This window comes from Salvelinus alpinus, chromosome 1, assembly GCF_045679555.1.
Source record: "Salvelinus alpinus chromosome 1, SLU_Salpinus.1, whole genome shotgun sequence".
Lineage (NCBI taxonomy): Eukaryota > Metazoa > Chordata > Actinopteri > Salmoniformes > Salmonidae > Salvelinus > Salvelinus alpinus.
The window spans coordinates 21,153,318-21,174,045 of NC_092086.1; the positions used below are offsets into that span (position 1 = coordinate 21,153,318).

The following is a 20,728-nucleotide window of genomic DNA, read 5'->3' on the forward strand; positions in this document are numbered from 1 at the left end:
AGACTGCGAGAAATCCAACAACAGATTATTGAAAACCCTGCCATCTTCCATAACATCATAGTAAGCTTATCAATCATAGCCAGGATCCTTAAGAAACACCAATTCCAGATTAAGCAAATCTACAGTCTCATTTGAAAGGAATTCCCAGAGTGAAGGATAAACAATACAAATATATGTACGTAAGTAATGTACTAGTATTACACTCTTAAAACATTAGAGACTCAGTGATGTTGCCAGTGAACTTGACTATACAGCAATTACCGTCATTTCAGAGACTCATGGAGTTGGATGCAAGTCCCATCCCCCAGGAACTCATATTCATAGATGAGGCTGGATTCAATTTAGCGAAGACGAGGAGGAGAGGAAGGAACATCATTGGTCAATGCACCATCATTGAGGTACCTGGCCAGCGCGGGGGGAAATGTCACCATATGCGCAGCTATGAGCCACAATGGGGTCCTCTACCGCCATGCCACCCTTGGACCATACAACACTGCCCATCTTAATTTCCTGAACAACTTACATTACAATCTTTTTCAGCCAGAGCAGAGAGGGCCAGGTGATCCTGAGCAGCAAATATACACTGCTCAAAAAAATAAAGGGAACACTTAAACAACACAATGTAACTCCAAGTCAATCACGCTTCTGTGAAATCAAACTGTCCACTTAGGAAGCAACACTGATTGACAATAAATTTCACATGCTGTTGTGCAAATGGAATAGACAAAAGGTGGAAATTATAGGCAATTAGTAAGACACCCCCAAAAAAGGAATGGTTCTGCAGGTGGTGACCACACACCACTTCTCAGTTCCTATGCTTCCTGGCTGATGTTTTGGTCACTTTTGAATGCTGGCGGTGCTCTCACTCTAGTGGTAGCATGAGACGGAGTCTACAACCCACACAAGTAGCTCAGGTAGTGCAGTTCATCCAGGATGGCACATCAGTGCGAGCTGTGGCAAACAGTTTTGCTGTGTCTGTCAGCGTAGTGTCCAGAGCATGGAGGCGCTACCAGGAGACAGGCCAGTACATCAGGAGACGTGGAGGACGCCGTAGGAGGGCAACAACCCAGCAGCAGGACCGCTACCTCCGCCTTTGTGCAAGGAGAAGCAGGAGGAGCACTGCCAGAGCCCTGCAAAATGACCTCCAGCAGGCCACAAATGTGCATGTGTCTGCTCAAACGGTCAGAAACAGACTCCATGAGGGTGGTATGAGGGCCCGACGTCCACAGGTGGGGGTTGTGCTTACAGCCCAACACCGTGCAGGACGTTTGGCATTTGCCAGAGAACACCAAGATTGGCAAATTCGCCACTGGCGCCCTGTGCTCTTCACAGATGAAAGCAGGTTTACACTGAGCACATGAGCACATGTGACAGAGTCTGGAGACGCCATGGAGAACGTTCTGCTGCCTGCAACATCCTCCAGCATGACCGGTTTGGCGGTGGGTGTGGGGTGGGGTGGCATTTCTTTGTGGGGCCGCACAGCCCTCCATGTGCTCGCCAGAGGTAGCCTGACTGCCATTAGGTACCGAGATGAGATCCTCAGAGCCCTTGTGAGACCATATGCTGACACATGCACGTTTGGCTGAACATTGGCTGAACCTACCTCCAACTTTCTTCATACTGGACACAGAGACATACAAATGGTATCCACCATGGTATTCTGTTGTAGCTAGCAATATTCATAAAATAAATATGTTTTACAAAAAGATACCCCCCAAAATTACAGTACCTCGGGCCACGGACCCCAGTTTGAAAACCACAAATCAATGTTATTTATAAGAATATTAAAATTCATGACAGCAAGATCATGTAGGAGTCAACAAAAAAAGCTGATGTTCTCGTCTGTCATCTATGCTAGGTTTGAAGTCCAGCCGAGGCTGTTATTAGTCGCTTGGCTAATAAAATATAAGGTTGTGATACACTGGAGATGGTCATGTATGTACGCAGAGATTTTATTTGAAATAGTGTGTAGATCTTCAAAGACAAAGGTGGTTGTAAAATGCAGTTATTCTGCTGGGAGAGGGGTAGAATGAATGGGATTGAATATGAGGCTTTAGAGTCCCTAAATTCTCCCTTTGATTCATTCTTGGGCTCTGCATTGTTTGAGGTGAAGGTATTTTAACACATTTGTTAAATTAACAAACCATAAAAGTGAGGTGATACTTTGCATTAAGATGTTAATGAGCATTTCACACATACTATCTGTGTGCCAAAGCACAACCTGTTCGCGCAACCCTGTCTTTAAGTGGGGCGGCAGGTAGCCGAGTGGTTAGAGTGTTGGACCAGTAACCGAAAGGTTGCTAGATTGAATCCCCGAGCTGACAAGGTAAAACTCTGTCGTTCTGCCCCTGAACAAAGCAGTTAACCCACTGTTCCTAGGCCGTCATTGTAAATAATAATTTGTTCTTAACTGACTTGCCTAGTTAAATAAAGGTAAAATAAATAAAAGTGCAATGTCGAGTGTAATTTGTCTGGAAGTGTTATTTTACACAAAAACAAGATAGCACTTTCTAAAAATAGAAGAATGAAATGCAGAAAAGCATGTTTTTTTTTCTCTCACCTTGCCACCCTGGCGTGGAGTTAACTACCGATGGGGTTGTTGGGTAGATTGGTCCTCGTGTCTCTGTTGTAGTGTTCCAGTAGATTGGTGGTGCTGCTGTGGTGTTGCTGCCACCTGCTGAAGCTAAAGACCAAAGTTCAGAACAAACTTACTTCAAACTACAGGCTCTAGTGGAGGTTGGGCCAAAACAACAACAATGGCCCCTGGTTTTAGCCAGGGCCCAGAGTTATAGCCAGGGCCCAGAGTTATAGCCAGGGCCCAGAGTTATAACCAGGGCCCAGAGTGTAATGTAATCAGAAAAAAACATTGGGCTGTAATCAAATCATAGGGCACAAGAAGGATGGTAATCTGACTGTATCCATGAACTCAGAGTACAAAATTAAAAAGAAGGTTAGTTAAAGAACGATACTCCTACCTGAACAGACAACACCCGCATCTTCACCATGATTACAGTTGTGTGACCCAAACCCTAGGTGGCCACACTGCGTGAGAGAAGACTCCCCTCCAGAACAGAGAACGTCATCCAGCCAGATTGTCCCGTTCCCCTGTCCGAAGTGGGCTTGGTGTGGTGCAGACAGAGCTCTTCCACAGCCCAGCTGTCTACACACCACCTGGGCGTCACTCAAGTCCCACGAGTCGTCACACACCGTACCCCAGTGACCGCTGTGGTAGACCTCCACTCTCCCAGAGCAGGAGTTAGGACCATTGACCAATCTAATCAGGGCATCTGACAAAGAAATGAATTACCTTCAGTCAAGTTACAACTTTGTTGGATTTGTAGGGGCATTTTACACAAGAAGAGCACATTTTCTACAGATAAAAAGGGTAGAATGCGAGAAAAAAAAACTCAATGTCTGTGTCCGAATGCTCATACTGAGTCCTACTGTTTGAAAAAGTTTATTAGTATGCAACACTTCAAAAATCAAGTATATTTTAAATGCCCGGATGCTAATTTCTGCTTTGACAACAGCTGATCAATTGGATATGGGGATGCGCCAGCGAAAGGAACGAATAGCAGAAACAATGCAATCACGCATGAAGCATTCTCAGTATTCCAAACCACAATGTTTTATATTATGTGAATTTTCTAAAATCGAGTATGGTTTAAATGGCAGGATGTTTAACTAATTTCGGCTTTTCAAATTCAATGCACACTTTTCTACAAGTGTGTAGAAAGTGATGTACTGATCCTCAAAATGTTGTATAGCTGCACCATCGATAGCATCACCACTTGGTATGGGAAATGCACCGCTCTTGACCGCAAAGCGCTACAGAGGGTGGTACCTTACGAACAGCCCAGTACATCATTGGGGCCAAGCTCCCTGCCATGCAGGACCTCTATATCAGGCGGTGTCAGAAGAAGGCCCAAAAAAGTGTTCTAAGCTGTCATATGGAATTGTTTTAAGATGGTCCTACCATGGATCATTTCGTTATTTGATTTTAAAAAATGTAGGTATACAATTATTTGATTAAATATTGAATTTAATACCATAGCCCATAGAAACTCATTGAATAACAAATTCATAAATGGCAAAAAAAGACAGTCAAAAAATGTATCATAAGCAAAAAGGTTTTGAAGTGTCTGTCCTGTATCTAGGAGATATAAGAAAGCTGAGGATATATATAAAAAAGTTCAAAAGTTTGGGGTCACTTAGAAATGTAATTGTTTTTGAAAGATAAGCAAATTTTTTGTCCATTAAAATAACATCAAATTGATCAGAAATACAGTGTAGACATTGTTAATGTTGTAAATGACTATTGTAGCTGGAAACGGCAGATTTTTTATGGAATATCTACATAGGCATGCAGAGGCCCATTATCAGCAACCATCACTCCTGTGTTCTAATGGCACGTTGTGTTAGCTAATCCAAGTTTATCATTTTTAAAGGCTAATTGATCACTAGAAAAACCTTTTGCAATTATGTTAGCACAGCTGAAAACTGTTGTCCTGATTAAAGAAGCAATAAAACTGGCCTTCTTTAGTCTAGTTTAGTATCTGGAGCATCAGCATTTGTGGGTTTGATTACAGGCTGAAAATGGCCAGAAACAAAGAACTTTCTTCTGAAACTCATCAGTCTATTCTTGTTCTGAGAAATGAAGGCTATTCCATGCAAGAAATTGCCAAGAAACTGAAGATCTTGTACAACGCTGTGTACTACACCCTTCACAGAATAGCGCAAACTGGCTCTAACCATAATAGAAAGAGGAGTGGGAGGCCCCGGTGCACAACTGAGCAAGTGGACAAGTACATTAGAGTGTCTAGTTTGAGAAACAGATGCCTCACAAGTCCTCAACTGGCAGCTTCATTAAATAATACCCGCAAAACACCAGTCTCAACGTCAACAGTGAAGAGGTGACTCCGGATTTGACTCCAGGATGCTGCCCTTCTAGGCAGATTTGCAAAGAAAAAGCCATATCTCAGACTGGCCAATACAAATAAAAGATTAAGATGAGCAAAAGAACACAGACACTGGACAGAGGAACTCTGCCTAGAAGGCTAGCATCCCGGAGTCGCCTCTTCACTTTTGACATTGTGTAACGGCTTTCGTCTTCCTCCTCGTCTGAGGAGAAGTTTGAAGGATCAGAGGACTAATGCGCAGCGTGGTACGTATACATATTTATTAGAATACTTTTCAATAATAAACAAAAACAATAAACTGACGAAAACCAACTAAGCTACAGTCCCGAACTAGTGAACACAGAAAAAACAGGAACACACAAACAGGAACAATCACCCACAAAACTCATTACAAAACAGGCTACCTAAATATGGTTCCCAATCAGAGACAATGACTAACACCTGCCTCTGATTGAGAACCATATCAGGCCAAACAAGAAACCCCACATAGAAACAGAAAACATAGACTGCCCACCTCAACTCACGCCCTGACCATACAAAACAAAAGACAAAACAAAGGAACTGAGGTCAGAACGTGACACATTGAGACTGGTGTTTTGCGGGTACTGTTTAATGAAGCTGCCAGTTGAGGACTTGTGAGGCGTCTGTTTCTCAATTGAGTTTCTGATGAAGCATCGGCTACTAGCCACAGTATCATGTACCGTAATTATGTATGACTTACAAGACCTTCAGGAAAAATGTCAACTACTATGATGAAAATGTAACTCTGCACAGATCTTAAACACAAGGACCTGAAACACATAATAACAAATGACCAAGACCATCAACCCTGTTACCTGAGCTGTGACCTGAATGAACAGGAGCAGCAGCTGTTACCTGAGCTATGACCAGTGGTGACCTGAATGAACAGGAGCAGCAGCTGTTACCTGAGCTATGACCAGTGGTGACCTGTATGAACAGGAGCAGCAGCTGTTACCTGAGCTATGACCAGTGGTGACCTGAATGAACAGGAGCAGCAGCTGTTACCTGAGCTATGACCAGTGGTGACCTGTATGAACAGGAGCAGCAGCTGTTACCTGAGCTATGACCAGTGGTGACCTGAATGAACAGGAGCAGCAGCTGTTACCTGAGCTATGACCAGTGGTGACCTGAATGAACAGGAGCAGCAGCTGTTACCTGAGCTATGACCAGTGGTGACCTGAATGAACAGGAGCAGCAGCTGTTACCTGAGCTATGACCAGTGGTGACCTGAATGAACAGGAGCAGCTGCTGTTACCTGAGCTATGACCAGTGGTGACCTGTATGAACAGGAGCAGCAGCTGTTACCTGAGCTATGACCAGTGGTGACCTGAATGAACAGGAGCAGCAGCTGTTACCTGAGCTATGACCAGTGGTGACCTGAATGAACAGGAGCAGCAGCTGTTACCTCAGCTATGACCAGTGGTGACCTGAATGAACAGGAGCAGCAGCTGTTACCTGAGCTATGACCAGTGGTGACCTGAATGAACAGGAGCAGCAGCTGTTACCTGAGCTATGACCAGTGGTGACCTGTATGAACAGGAGCAGCAGCTGTTACCTGAGCTATGACCAGTGGTGACCTGAATGAACAGGAGCAGCAGCTGTTACCTCAGCTATGACCAGTGGTGACCTGTATGAACAGGAGCAGCAGCTGTTACCTGAGCTATGACCAGTGGTGACCTGAATGAACAGGAGCAGCAGCGGAGCCCCTGAGGACGTCATTAAGAACACCATCATTCAGATCCAAAACACACCTGAGAAGAGGTTTAGAGTTAGTAGTGGGTAGTTAGTGGACAATTGAGTGATACTGTATATAGTTAAACATCTAGAAAGCAATTCACATAAAGTGTTACTAGGAATTACAAATAAAATAAAGCATAATTGAAACCAAATCCAACAATGTAGTTTTAGTCTGCTAGAATGGTCAAGTCTTCCAGGACCTCCATCGTTGACTTACCACTCAGAGGACGTGTGTTCTGGATTTCACCTGGGAGCTCCATTTATACTGTTTCCTAGGACACCTCATGTGACCATAAAGAACATTTATATTGTGATTACCGGCATTGAGTTACTTATTCATCACTTTTAAATCCAAACAGAAACTAACCTGACAGATGAATAAAACAACTCTTTGTCAGAAATCCTTGTGTCAATATACTTAGTCATAGGACTTGTCAATAATATGGACACAACCTCCCTATATAATAGAACAACCTTGGGGGTTATGAACACAAAGACAGTTTGTACATTCCAGTAAAACCACAGCCAACCCCTTTAATCCAAACCTACCTTTAGCCAACAGCCATGTCTATAAAATGTATTTAATGTGTTACTATCAAGAAGTCCTTTGAAGTCATTTGAGTCCATTGCAAAACTGTGAACAAAATAAAAACATACATACAAAACTTTAACAGCTCAATTGTAAATCTGACCAATTTGTTTGATTGCGGTTTACCCTTTTCTTTGAATGTTTGATACTCCTTTAATGTATTTCTGTCTGCAAAATTAGTTATTTGTACAAAGTAAAGTTTCCTTTTGCACAAAGTAAACTGACCCTAACCTTCACAAGACAGTTGCCATGGATTCCAAGTGTGCAAGAATTCAGAGAGGCTTTATCTTTTGTGCAGTGAACCATAAAAAACAATCCTGTAGTGCATTTCCACTATCTAAATCAAACACACTAACCCTGGTGGTCAGATAACCTACATTCCCAAGTTGTCATGTCATGTTTGCGTCAAGTGTTGCTGGGGAATACATGGAATGCATCCCAAAAGGCACACTATTCCCAATTTAGTGCACTACTTTGACCAAGGCTCATAGGGTTCTATATAGAGAAAAGGGTGCCATTTGGGATGCAAGCCCAATGTCATTTCTTACTAATACTATGAATTGTCATACGTGTGAGATTTGCTTTACTCAAAGTGTTACTAGGGCATGCCTCTTGTTGTATAGCTCCTGAAGTCCTCACTGTGCTGTACACTCTCAAATAAAAATGTATCGAATTGAATTACAAACTCATTACAGTATTCTGAACAAAAATATGAAGGCAACATGCAACAATTTCATTTTTTTTTAACATGTTACAGTTCATATAAGGAAATCAGTCAATTGAAATAAATCCATTAGGCCCTAATCTATGGATTTCACATGACTGAGCACGGGTGCAGCCATGGGCAGGCGGGCATAGGCTCATCCACTTGGCAGCCAGGCCCATCCACTGGGAAACCAGGCCCAGCCAATCAGAATCATTTTTTCCCCACAAAGGGGCTTTATTAAAGTGTCATGTTATTGTCCCCAGCACAAGGTACACCTTTGTAATGATCATGCTGTTTGATCAGCTTCTTGATATGCCACACCTGTCAGGTGGATGGATTGTCTTGGCAAAGGAAAAATGCTCACTAACATACTTGTAAACAAATTTGTGCACAACATTTTAGAGAAATAAGCTTTTTATGCATATGGCAAATGTATAGGATTTTTTATTTCTGCTCATGAAACATGCGACCAACACTTTACATGTTGCATTTATATTTTTGTTCAGTGTAATTGAGGTGCAAATGCTTGTCACTGGGGTGGTACCCTGTAAGGTACACTATATATACAAAAGTACAGACCCGTAGCACTCACGTCCATAGCCATGAAGTGCTTTGAAAGGCTGGTAATGGCTCACATCAACACCATTATCCCAGAAACCCTAGACCCACTCCAATTTGCATACCGCCCAAACAGATCTACAGATGATGCAATCTCTATTGCACTCCACACTGCCCTTTCCGACCTGGACAAAAGGAACACTTATGTGAGAATGCTATTCATTGACTACACCTCAGTGTTCAACACCATAGTGCCCTCAAAGCTCATCACTAAGCTAAGGATCCTGGGACGAAACACCTCCCTCTGCAACTGGATCCTGGACTTCCTGACGGACCGCCCCCAGGTGGTGAGGGTAGGTAGCAACACATCTGCCACGCTGATCCTCAACACTGGAGCCCCCCAGGGGTGCGTGCTCAGTCCCCTCCTGTACTCCCTGTTCACCCACGACTGCATGGCCAGGCACGACTCCAACACCATCATTAAGTTTGCAGACGACACAACAGTGGTAGGCCTGATTACCGATAACGACGAGACAGCCTATAGGGAGGAGTTCAGAGACCTGGCCGGGTGGTGCCAGAATAACAACCTATCCCTCAACGTAACCAAGACTAAGGAGATGATTGTGGACTACAGGAAAAGGAGGACCGAGTACGCCCCCATTCTCATCGACGGGGCTGTAGTGGAGCAGGTTGAGAGCTTCAAGTTCCTTGGTGTCCACATCACCAACAAACTAGAATGGTCCAAACACACCAAGACAGTCGTGAAGAGGGCACGACAAAGCCTATTCCCCCTCAGGAAACTAAAAAGATTTTGCATGGGTTCTGAGATCCTCAAAAAGGTTCTACAACTGCAACATCGAGAGCATCCTGACTGGTTGCATCACTGCATGGTACGGCAAGTGCTCGGCCTCCGACCGCAAGGCACTACAGAGGGTAGTGCGTACGGCCCAGTACATCACTGGGGCTAAGCTGCTTACCATCCAGGACCTTTACACCAGGAGGTGTCAGAGGAAGGCCCTAAAAATTGTCAAAGACCCCAGCCACCCCAATCATAGACTGTTCTCTCTACTACCGCATGGCAAGCCGTACCGGAGTGCCATGTCCAGGACAAAAAGGCTTCTCAACAGTTTTTTTGTACCTTTAAAAGTTTAAAAGTGTACACATTTGCCATCTTAAGGTACCACCTCAATGACAAAGACATTTGTTCCTTTAAGTTGCAAAAAGCTCCAGTAAGACGTTCTAAACCTCTCTGCATTTACAATATGTAATGTAATATAATGTTGATTCAACAACAGGACGCTCTTGAAAAAGAGATTTTAAATCTCAATGAGCCCTTCCTGGTTAAATAAAGGTTAAATAAAATAAAATAAATGAATATTAGCAAGACCTCTTTGTTGTCACATACTCTTACATAATCCTTTACAAAGACTTTAGAACTGCCGTTGGACAATAATAGTGATCAACCTGAACATAACCATTGACCACCTAAACTGGTACAAAACTTCCATTAACGGGTGGCTGTCACGGTCGTCAAAAGGAGGAGACCAAGGCGCAGCGTGGTATGCGTACATTCTTCTTTATTATTCTTTATTTATTATCATCGCCGGAGGCCCCGCACCGGGGGCCCTCGCCGGAGACCTCGGGCCGGGGACTGTCGCCGGAAGTTCCGGACCGGGTACTGTCGCCGGAAGTTCCGGACCGGGTACTGTCGCCGGAAGCTCTGGACCGGGTACTGTCGCCGGAAACTCTGGACTGGGTACTGTCGCCGGAAGCTCTGGACTATGGAAGTGCACTGGAAGCCTGATGCGTGGTGCCGGAACTGGTGGTACCGGGCTGAGGACACACACCTCAGGGCGAGTGCGGGGAAGAGGCACAGGCCGTACTGGACTGTGGAAACGCACTGGAGAACTGATGCGTGGTGCCGGAACTGGTGGTACCGGGCTGAGGACACGCACCTCAGGGCGAGTGCGGGGAGGAGGCACAGGATACACTGGGCCGTGGAGACGCATTGGAGATCTGGAACGTAGAGCTGGCTCAATGCATCCTGACTGGATGCCCATTCTAACCCTGCAAATGCGAGGAGCTGGAATAGAGCTCACCGGGCTATGAACGGAACTGGAGACACCTTGCGCATTTCTGCATAACACGGTGCCTGACCAGTCACACGCTCCACACGGTAAGCACGAGGAGTTGGCTCATGTCTCCAACCTGACTCAGCCAATCTCCTCGTGTTCCCCCCCTAAAAAAAATATTGGGGCTGCCTCTCGTGCTTGCCTTGTTTGTATTTCTCCTCACAATATAGCTGTTCCGCTTTTGCTGCCTCTATTTCCACCTTTGGAAGGCGATACTCCCCAGCCTGCATCCAGGGTCCTGCTCCGTCCAAAATCTCCTCACAGGTCCATTCCTCCTGAACACGCTGCTTGGTCCTTTTATGGTGGGTTCTTCTGTCATGGCCGTCAAAAGGAGGAGACCAAGGCGCAGCGTGGTATGCGTACATTCTTCTTTATTATAAGAATGAACACTGAACAAAACTAACAAAGTAACAAAACGAACCGTGAAGCTATACAAAATGAGTGCTGACAGGCAACTACACATAGACAAGAACCCACAAATACCCAAGGGAAAATGGCTACCTAAATATGGTCCCCAATCAGAGACAACGATAAACAGCTGCCTCTGATTGGGAACCATATCAGGCCACCATAGACATATATATACCTAGACCTACAAAACCCCTAGATATACAAAAACCCTAGACAAGACAAACTAGCAAACCCACCCTAGTCACACCCTGACCTAACCAAAATAAGAAAGAAAACATAGATAACTAAGGTCAGGGCATGACAGTGGCACAAATACAACACGGTGGAAACCACGGCCATACAATATGCTAATGAGCCCCCTCAGCTACATTGCCCACACAAACATGAAAAAAAACGCAGTGATGATTGTACCTTATATTCACAATATTGTGTATAGAAATGTACCATTATACTAGATTATCTGCACATGTACCCTAAAAGGTACCGAACAGTACAGTATGTTTACCTCTGAAGATACTTTGTGTACTTTTGACCTTTTTGTACCCAAGGGAACAATACTGAACCCTAACCGTACCCATATTTTTGAGAGCGTACTAGTATAATAAGTGCATAAAATATTTGCCTTTATTTCTTTCCACTGGCGATTGGACCCTGAGCCGGAGGGGATGGGGGTGTGAACATCTCTTATGATGCTGTTATGGCAGGGCTCTCCAACCCTGTTCCTGGAGAGGTTTTCACTCACCTAATTATCTGATTGACAAGCTGAATCAGGTTAGTTTCAACTGGGGTTGGAGCGAATACCCTCTTGTAGGTTTCTCTCCAGCAACAGGGTTGGAGTTAAAACCTACAGGAGGTTAGCTCTCCAGGAACAGGGTTGGAGTTAAAACCTACAGGAGGTTAGCTCTCCAGGAACAGGGTTGGAGTTAAAACCTACAGGAGGTTAGCTCTCCAGGAACAGGGTTAGAGTTAAAACCTACAGGAGGTTAGCTCTCCAGGAACAGGGTTGGAGTTAAAACCTACAGGAGGTTAGCTCTCCAGGAACAGGGTTGGAGTTAAAACCTACAGGAGGTTAGCTCTCCAGGAACAGGGTTGGAGTTAAAACCTACAGGAGGTTAGCTCTCCAGGAACAGGGTTGGAGTTAAAACCTACAGGAGGTTAGCTCTCCAGGAACAGGGTTGGAGTTAAAACCTACAGGAGGTTAGCTCTCCAGGAACAGGGTTGGAGTTAAAACCTACAGGAGGTTAGCTCTCCAGGAACAGGGTTGGAGTTAAAACCTACAGGAGGTTAGCTCTCCAGGAACAGGGTTGGAGTTAAAACCTACAGGAGGTTAGCTCTCCAGCAACAGGGTTGGAGTTAAAACCTACAGGAGGTTAGCTCTCCAGGAACAGGGTTGGAGTTAAAACCTACAGGAGGTTAGCTCTCCAGGAACAGGCTTGGAGTTAAAACATACAGGAGGGTTTCTCTCCAGGAACAGGGTTGGAGAGCCTTGTGTTATGGAATAGTAGCCTATAACCCCTAACAAAGGAACCAACCAAACGTAGTTGGTCTTGTAGAGCCATCTGGTGGGGGATGTCGATACAGGATAATGAAGCAAGACTTGGCAATATGCCAGGACCTTCATCAGATTGATTATCACATCATCTGTGTTTTTTCAATGATAAGACCTCATGTAGCCCTTTTTATCACTGTAATACAACACATCACTTCAGATCTCTTTTTTTTGTGACTGACTGTGTTCAAAACCAGATTTCAAGCGCACCACACAGCTATGTTACGCTGAGCTGAAGCCTGCCAGCACACCACACAGCTATGTTACCCTGAGCTGAAGCCTGCCAGCGTACCACACAACTATGTTACCCTGAGCTGAAGCCTGCCAGCGCACCACACAACTATGTTACCCTGAGCTGAAGCCTGCCAGCGCACCACACAACTATGTTACCCTGAGCTGAAGCCTGCCAGCGTACCACACAACTATGTTACCCTGAGCTGAAGCCTGCCAGCATACCACACAACTATGTTACCCTGAGCTGAAGCCTGCCAGCGTACCACACAACTATGTTACCCTGAGCTGAAGCCTGCCAGCATACCACACAACTATGTTACCCTGAGCTGAAGCCTGCCAGCGCACCACACAACTATGTTACCCTGAGCTGAAGCCTGCCAGCGCACCACACAACTATGTTACCCTGAGCTGAAGCCTGCCAGCGTACCACACAACTATGTTACCCTGAGCTGAAGCCTGCCAGCGTACCACACAACTATGTTACCCTGAGCTGAAGCCTGCCAGCGTACCACACAACTATGTTACCCTGAGCTGAAGTCTTCAGGTCTCAGGCAAGGTTACACACCACGTCAGTGTAGTACAAACCACCTCTGTTACATCAGGCTACATGTCCTAGATTGAATATTGAGAGCATTTTGAACACTGCCCAATGTTTTACTGACTCAATTAAATCAAATAGTATTGTCAAACAGATGGACTCAGTTAGTTATCGATCTGCTATAAAGGCTATGTCAATTAGAAACTATTTGATAGGAAAGCTATCGAGTCACTGCCATTTATTTGGAGCGTTTTCAACCTTTTTCTGGTCTCTGTGTTTAAGTTGTATCAGTAGGTTCGTATTCTGTGGAAAAGTTCCATCTTTATTAACAGACATGCTGGAATGAGACATACTCCTGCACCCTGTAGTATTGTTGCTTAATGATGATTCCAAATTGGCCTGGTGGACAAACAACATCAAATCATTGTTGGCTGGCCTAGCTGTGAATTCCTCCACCTGAGCTTTGTGTTCTATACTGACTCAGACAGTTTCAGGACATTGTGATGTTAGAGTTGTCCACCGCTAGGATGAACAAGGCCAAGGTCTCCACACTGCTGACATGGACAGATGGAAGTTCTAAGACATCAGAACTCATTGCCCTAAGGTCCACTGAGGGCCACCGAGGTCTACTGAGGGCCACCGAGGTCTACTGAGGTCTACTGAGGTCCACTGAGGGCCACTGAGGTCTACTGAGGTCTACTGAGGTCCACTGAGGGCCACTGAGGGCCACTGAGGTCTACGGAGGTCTACTGAGGTCCACTGAAGGCCACTGAGGTCTACTGAGGGCCACTGAGGTCTACTGAGGTCTACTGAGGGCCACTGAGGGCCACTGAGGTCCAATGAGGTCCACTGAGGGCCACTGAGGGCCACTGAGGGCCACTGAGGTCCAATGAGGTCTACTGAGGGCCACTGAGGTCTACTGTCCTAATATCTTGTTTCTGACTTTTCTGTGATCACTGTTTCGGTTGTTTGGCATGTGTTACTATTTTATGTGTATTTATGCATTATTTATTGATCCATTCTTGCCCTTTTGATTTCCATATTTCTGTTTTAAAACTATGCTGTTTTCATTTAACCTATGCAATGATGTGCAAACTGGAACCTTTAGGGGAGGAGGTTGCTTGTCATTTCCGGTCACAACTTGCAGACTTGTTTACGTGCTGCTGTGCATTTTGTTGCCAACCTCATTTTCCAACCTGACAACTTTACGGTTTTTACTTTTTAATTACCGTTTATATTTTTAGTTTTTCCCTCACTCAACTTTTTTTCATTCAACTTTTTCACTCCGGACGTTTTATCTGGACGTGGTTCGTCAGGACCTCCACCAGCCGAAGCTATGTAGTAACATTAACATGATGCCTTCTAATTGCAGTCGCTGTACTCATAATATACAGGAGAACGATCGCCTTACGGCGAGGATAGCTGTGCTGCAAGCCCAGCTTGAGACGCAATTGTTGGGCAAGGGTAATTTCAGTGTAGGAAAGGATGAAACAGCGTCTGTGCCACCAGTAAGTACAGATAGTAACGTTAGTATAAATCCCCTCGCACGGTCCCCGCAGCCGGACAACTTTCTCATGGCTTCTGGAGGGAAATGCTGTTGGAATGCTCAACCGGTGTCGCTCATTCAGCCGACAAACTTTCAACCGGTTCTCCCCATTAAGCAGCGAGTCGGAGTCAGAGGCCGAGCTAATGGCTCCCACCATTAGCTCTGACAAATTGAAAACCCTAGTCATTGGCGACTCCATTACCCGCAGTATTAGACTTAAAACGAATCATCCAGTGACCATACACTGCTTACCAGGAGGCAGGGCTACCGACGTTAAGGCTAATCTGAAGATGGTGCTGGCTAAAGCTAAAACTGGCGAGTGTAGAGAGTATAGAGATATTGTTATCCACGTCGGCACCAACGATGTTAGGATGAAACAGTCAGAGGTCACCAAGCGCAACATAGCTTCAGCGTGTAAATCAGCTAGAAAGATGTGTCGGCATCGAGTAATTGTCTCTGGCCCCCTCCCAGTTAGGGGGAGAGATGAGCTCTACAGCAGAGTCTCACAACTCAATCACTGGTTGAAAACTGTTTTCTGCCCATCCCAAAAGATAGAATTTGTAGATAATTGGCCCTCTTTCTGGGACTCACCCACAAACAGGACCAAGCCTGGCCTGTTGAGTGACGGACTCCATCCTAGCTGGAGGGGTGCTCTCATCTTATCTACCAACATAGATAGGGCTCTAACTCCCCTAGCTCCACAATGAAATAGCCTGCTGCCTGGCCTGCACCCTGTTAGCCAGCCTGCCAGCTTAGTGGAGTCTGTCAGTCAGTGTAGTCAGCTCAGCTATCCCCATTGAGATTGTGTCTGTGCCTCGACCTAGGTTGGGCAAAACTAAACATGGTGGTGTTCGCTTTAGCAATCTCACTAGATTAAAGACCTTCTCCATTCCTGCCATTATTGAAAGAGATCGTGATACCTCACATCTCAAAATAGGGCTACTTAATGTTAGATCCCTCACTTCAAAGGCAGTTATAGTCACTGAACTAATCACTGATCATAATCTTGATGTGATTGGCCTGAATGAAACATGGCTTAAGCCTGATGAATTTACTGTGTTAAATGAGGCCTCACCTCCTGGTTACACTAGTGGAGCAACGAACCACCCTTGCTGTCTCTGCCTGGCCGGTTCCCCTCTCTCCACTGGGATTCTCTGCCTCTAACCCTATTACAGGGGCTGAGTCACTGGCTTACTGGTGCTCTTCCATGCCGTCCCTAGGAGGGGTGCGTCACTTGAGTGGGTTGAGTCGCTGACGTGGTCTTCCTGTCTGGGTTGGCGCCCCCCCTTGGGTTGTGCCGTGGTGGAGATCTTTGTGGGCTATACTCGGCCTTGTCTCAGGATGATAAGTTGGTGTGGGGGCTGTGCTTTGGCAAAGTGGGTGGGGTTATATCCTGCCTGTTTGGCCCTGTCTAGGGGTATTATCGGATGGGGCCACATTACTCTGTTTGACTGTTTGATCTTCTCTCTCTTATTACTAAGAGAAAATAAAAGATTATGCAGATATTTTTAAAGTGCACCAAATGTTTAATTTGCTTGTCCTCTAAAAGAACACCATAGTATTTTAGATCACTGAAAGCACAGCCTGTATTTTAGATCACGGAGGAATGTGCAGGCCGTGCTTTCAGTTAAGTACAGTATTGAGTGTTTAGATTGGTGTGACGTTTTGGAAGTCTCCAAGGGAGCCAATCAACTGGTTGATACCCTGTGGACCAAACACCCAGCGTGAGGTCACTCAGGACACATTTCTGGTGTTGGCACTGCCATTTACCACTCGTTAAACTAAGGTGTTTAACACGGCTGCGGTCGGGCCAGGCAAGGCCCCCCGTGGTCTCATTGATCCTACCATTCAGTCCTCCCCAGGGGTGCTTTTAGAGATTTGGCAGGGTGTCAATCGGATTCTGAACCCTGTGACCACTGTCCTGTCAGTACGTTCTTCTTAGAACTGGTCTTGGTGAAGAAATTACCTTGGTAAGGCTCTGAAAGTCACCCAGAGTTCTAATTCTAAGATAATGATTTGTTGCATTTCGGCTCACAGTGAACCTATACTGAACAGTTTTACAGTTCAGGATTGATCTACTCACCGCCAGAGGATTAGAAGACGAACAACAGACAAAGAACAGAGTAGATATTGGTCATCCTTGGCGCATGCCCCTTAAAAGTGGAAATCACTGTGAACTTAGTTTGTAAGCACTGATGCCTTGGGTGCACATGTGGCCGGTGGCACCTTAATTGGGTAGGACAGCTCATAGTAATAGCTGGAACGGAATAACGGAATAGTATCAAACACATTGTTTCCACGGTTTCCATGTGTTTGATATCATTCCATTCACGCCATTCCAGCCATTATTATTAGCCGTCCTCCCCTCAGTAGCCTCCTGTGCTTGGGTGACAAGTCCAAAAGATGATTCAAGGAAATTAACTTCTGAGCAGCCACATTTACAGATACTTTTTTTTATTTAACTAGGCAAGTCAGTTAAGAACAAATTCTTATTTTCAATGACAGCCTGGGAACAGTGGGTTAACTGCCTTGTTCAGGGGCAGAATGACAGATTTATACCTTGTCGGCTCAGGGATTGGATCTTGCAACCTTTCGGTTACTAGTCCAACACTCTAACCACTAGGCTACCTGCCGCCCCAGAATAAATAGTCCCATTCTCTCCTGTCAAACACATCTGAATCTAAGGATGCTCAGGAACGTCCCAATATGCAGGGGAGTGTTGGACATTGGTTAATAAACCCTGTCTAATCCAATATTATGTATATCAAAGCAGATGTCTTTCACAACAGAGAAGCAAGACATTTTGCTGGTATTTGAATGTTTTGATTCAAAAGCAAAATTGGTCTAAAAGAGTAACAGTTAGACACGTCTTTGCAATGCTTTAACAAAAGTTTGAACTTCTTTCAGACTTTGACAGACTGGTCGAGAGAGTGCTTAAACATTTCCAGAAGAAAAGATGCCAGTTTGGCAGAAAATGTATTGGATACCCTCAGGCGATTCAGAATTATTAAGGAGAGAGGAGAGACAACACGTTTAGATCAGGTAGTGAAATATTCCTTTTGAATCTCACTGTGCCTGAAAAAGCAGCCTGAATTAAACGTATTGGATGGGATCGGTCAGTGTCTGTAATTGACTGGACGTAGAGTGATGGCTTTGCATCATGTATCATCATCTCAAATACAGCCTCTCTATGTTTCTTCATTGTCATTCCATGGCAACAATAGTTGGCTACAGCCTGTCAGGTAAGAGGGTCAGGCCCCATTTTAGGTTTTTAAATCACATTTAATAAACCCACCTTTTTAGCATGCCTTTTAGTCAGTAATTGTTTTAAACATCCTCAGTGTTGTGTTATTTTATTAATCCTTCATACTACCTGTTAGCTTTAACTTTATTAATTTGATTGTTTTAATGTAAAGTGTGTTGCGATTTTGAATGCACTTTAAATAAAGTTTGATTTACTTTCATTCACAACACATTTACATAAGACCAGGGCAAGCTATCACTTCTCAAGGGGATGCAGTGTCTCCTGTCCCCTGTCCTCCAGTAGTCATCCCAATTCCTTCCTTCCTGTCTCAGACCTCATTAGAGAGTACCTCAGCCCAGCTCTCCTCAGAGAACATGTCATGCTATTCATAGCACACAGGCTAGGTATGGATCTCCTAGGACATCTGTAGGTAACTACAGAACTGCATTCTTACTAGCAACCCAATTCCGTCTGAAACAAGGTTTTATGCTATCTTTGGTGGACTACGTAGGATACCATAATGAACAAACCCCATATTCTTTCTACAGATGTATTTATCTGTATTATGTGGTGGTTATTCAACAGAGATGATTTGACTCGACTGAAGGTAATCTCATTTAACACAGAACTAAAATCTTGCTTAATTTGTTCAGATGCTCGATAGACGTTTGTTAATGAGAGTTTAGACTGAAGACTAATTAGTGCAGATAAGGGTTTTTTGGCATGAATCTTGCTCTGGGGGCAGTTCTGCAGAGTGGTCACAAGCTGGCACAGCCACAAAGTCATCACATCTGATTTTTAACATAACCTTAACCCTGACCACACTGCTGACCATAATGCCTGACCTTAAATGAAGTCCAAAAAGCACATTTTTGTTTTCAATAATGTTTACAATATAGCCAATTCTGTCTTTGCAGCTGGTCCATCTAGCTGTAATCGCTCAGTTCTGCCTCAAGTACAAGACTCATCCCAATAAACATCAACCTGCTTAATTAGTCTGAGAGGCTCCTTCATTTGCTTTCATCTCAGTCAGCGGTCCAACACACTTTGAGAACATCTCTTCATCTTTCCCTGAAGAAGAGATCATCAAAACCATTCGGTATTGACTCCCCATTACCCCAGAGACAAGAAATCGATATCCAAACTGCACGGCAGAGAAAGGGTCAATTGAACACCTTGTTCATTGGTCAATTACTTCAACATTCATTTGTCCTTTTTAGGTCATCACCACATTCTCATTTGCCAATGTCACGGGCGGCTTCTCTCTGCCGGGACCACAATGCACCAGGCAGTAACCTTCACGCTCGTCAATAAGGCTGAGTAAGAGTTTTTAGGAGGCCATGTAGCTTGATACCACTCACCAGAGTGGATAGTATGCGCAGTATTGATTTCATGGTTCCCCGTAAGAGCAATTAGCATGTTCCCTGCCTGCAGCAGCAACCTGTGAACTCTTTGACCAGCTGTTTCTTTTGTCGCTGAGGATCACGCACATTCGTTTTGCGCTCGGCAACAGAACACAGAACACAGTGGAACAGAACACAGAACACAGTGGAACAGAACACAGAACACAGTGACACAGAACACAGAACACACAGACACACAATCACTCTGCATGCACAGACTCAGTTACCGCTTGTTATTGTGGTTTGTCTCTTCACCACATTTCAATCCTTTTCAACACAATTTTTTATTTATTTTATTTCACCTTTATTTAACCAGGTAGGCTAGTTGAGAACAAGTTCTCATTTACAACTGCGACCTGGCCAAGATAAAGCATAGCAGCGTGAACAGAAAACAACACAGAGTTACACATGGAGTAAACAATAAACAAGTCAATAACACAGTAGGGGGAAAAAATGAGTCTATATACATTGTGTGCAAAAGGCATGAGGAGGTAGGCAATAAATAGGCCATAGGAGCGAATAATTACAATTTAGCAGATTAACACTGGGGTGATAAATCATCAGATGATCATGTGCAAGTAGAGATACTGGTGTGCAAAAGAGCAGAAAAGTAAATAAATAAAATCAGTAAGGGGATGAGGTAGGTAAATTGGGTGGGCTGTTTTTACAGATGGACTATGTACAGCTGCAGCGATCGGTTAGCTGCTCAGATAGCAGATGTTTAAAGTTGGTGAGGGAAATAAAAGCCTCTAACTTCAGCGATTTTTGCAATTCGATACAATAAGTAAACATTAAAGGGATAGTTCACCCAAATGACTACATTACATATTGGTTTCCTTACCCTGTAAGCAGTCTATGGACAAGGTATGATGGCAGCATCCATTTACATTTTTTATAATATTTTAATAATTTGGTGTTTTTATCAATGTCAATCAATAAGATATAGCAATCACATGATTACCGCAGCAACAAAACATGAGCAAAACCAGGGGGGGGGGGGGGGGGGGGTTGATACAGCAGTTCAAGATACAAGAATTGAGAGATAATACTACATGAGGGGTACCTAACCAAGGTCTTTGATGGTGGAAGTGGCTTTTGACCAACCCACTAGAATCTTTGTAGCGGTGCCATGCTTTGGTTT

General features: G+C 44.5%; 1 protein-coding gene across 2 annotated transcripts in view; it reads right to left on the reverse strand.

The window, feature by feature from the left end:
• Positions 1-17,103, reverse strand: part of LOC139576879 (scavenger receptor cysteine-rich domain-containing group B protein-like) — a 32,410-nt gene extending 15,307 nt beyond the window's left edge. The window contains exons 1-5 of one of the 2 annotated variants that reach the window (XM_071403481.1): positions 17,024-17,103; positions 6,895-6,949; positions 6,596-6,691; positions 2,976-3,287; positions 2,561-2,683 (exon numbers count right to left, since the gene is read on the reverse strand). In XM_071403481.1, the coding sequence (XP_071259582.1) occupies positions 2,561-2,683; positions 2,976-3,287; positions 6,596-6,674 (514 nt within the window). In that variant the 5' untranslated portion in view covers positions 6,675-6,691; positions 6,895-6,949; positions 17,024-17,103. Of the gene's footprint in view, positions 1-2,560; positions 2,684-2,975; positions 3,288-6,595; positions 6,692-6,894; positions 6,980-17,023 lie in introns of those variants that run through there. The other variant, XM_071403568.1, reaches the window with a different exon arrangement.
• Positions 17,104-20,728: the final 3,625 nt, after the last annotated feature.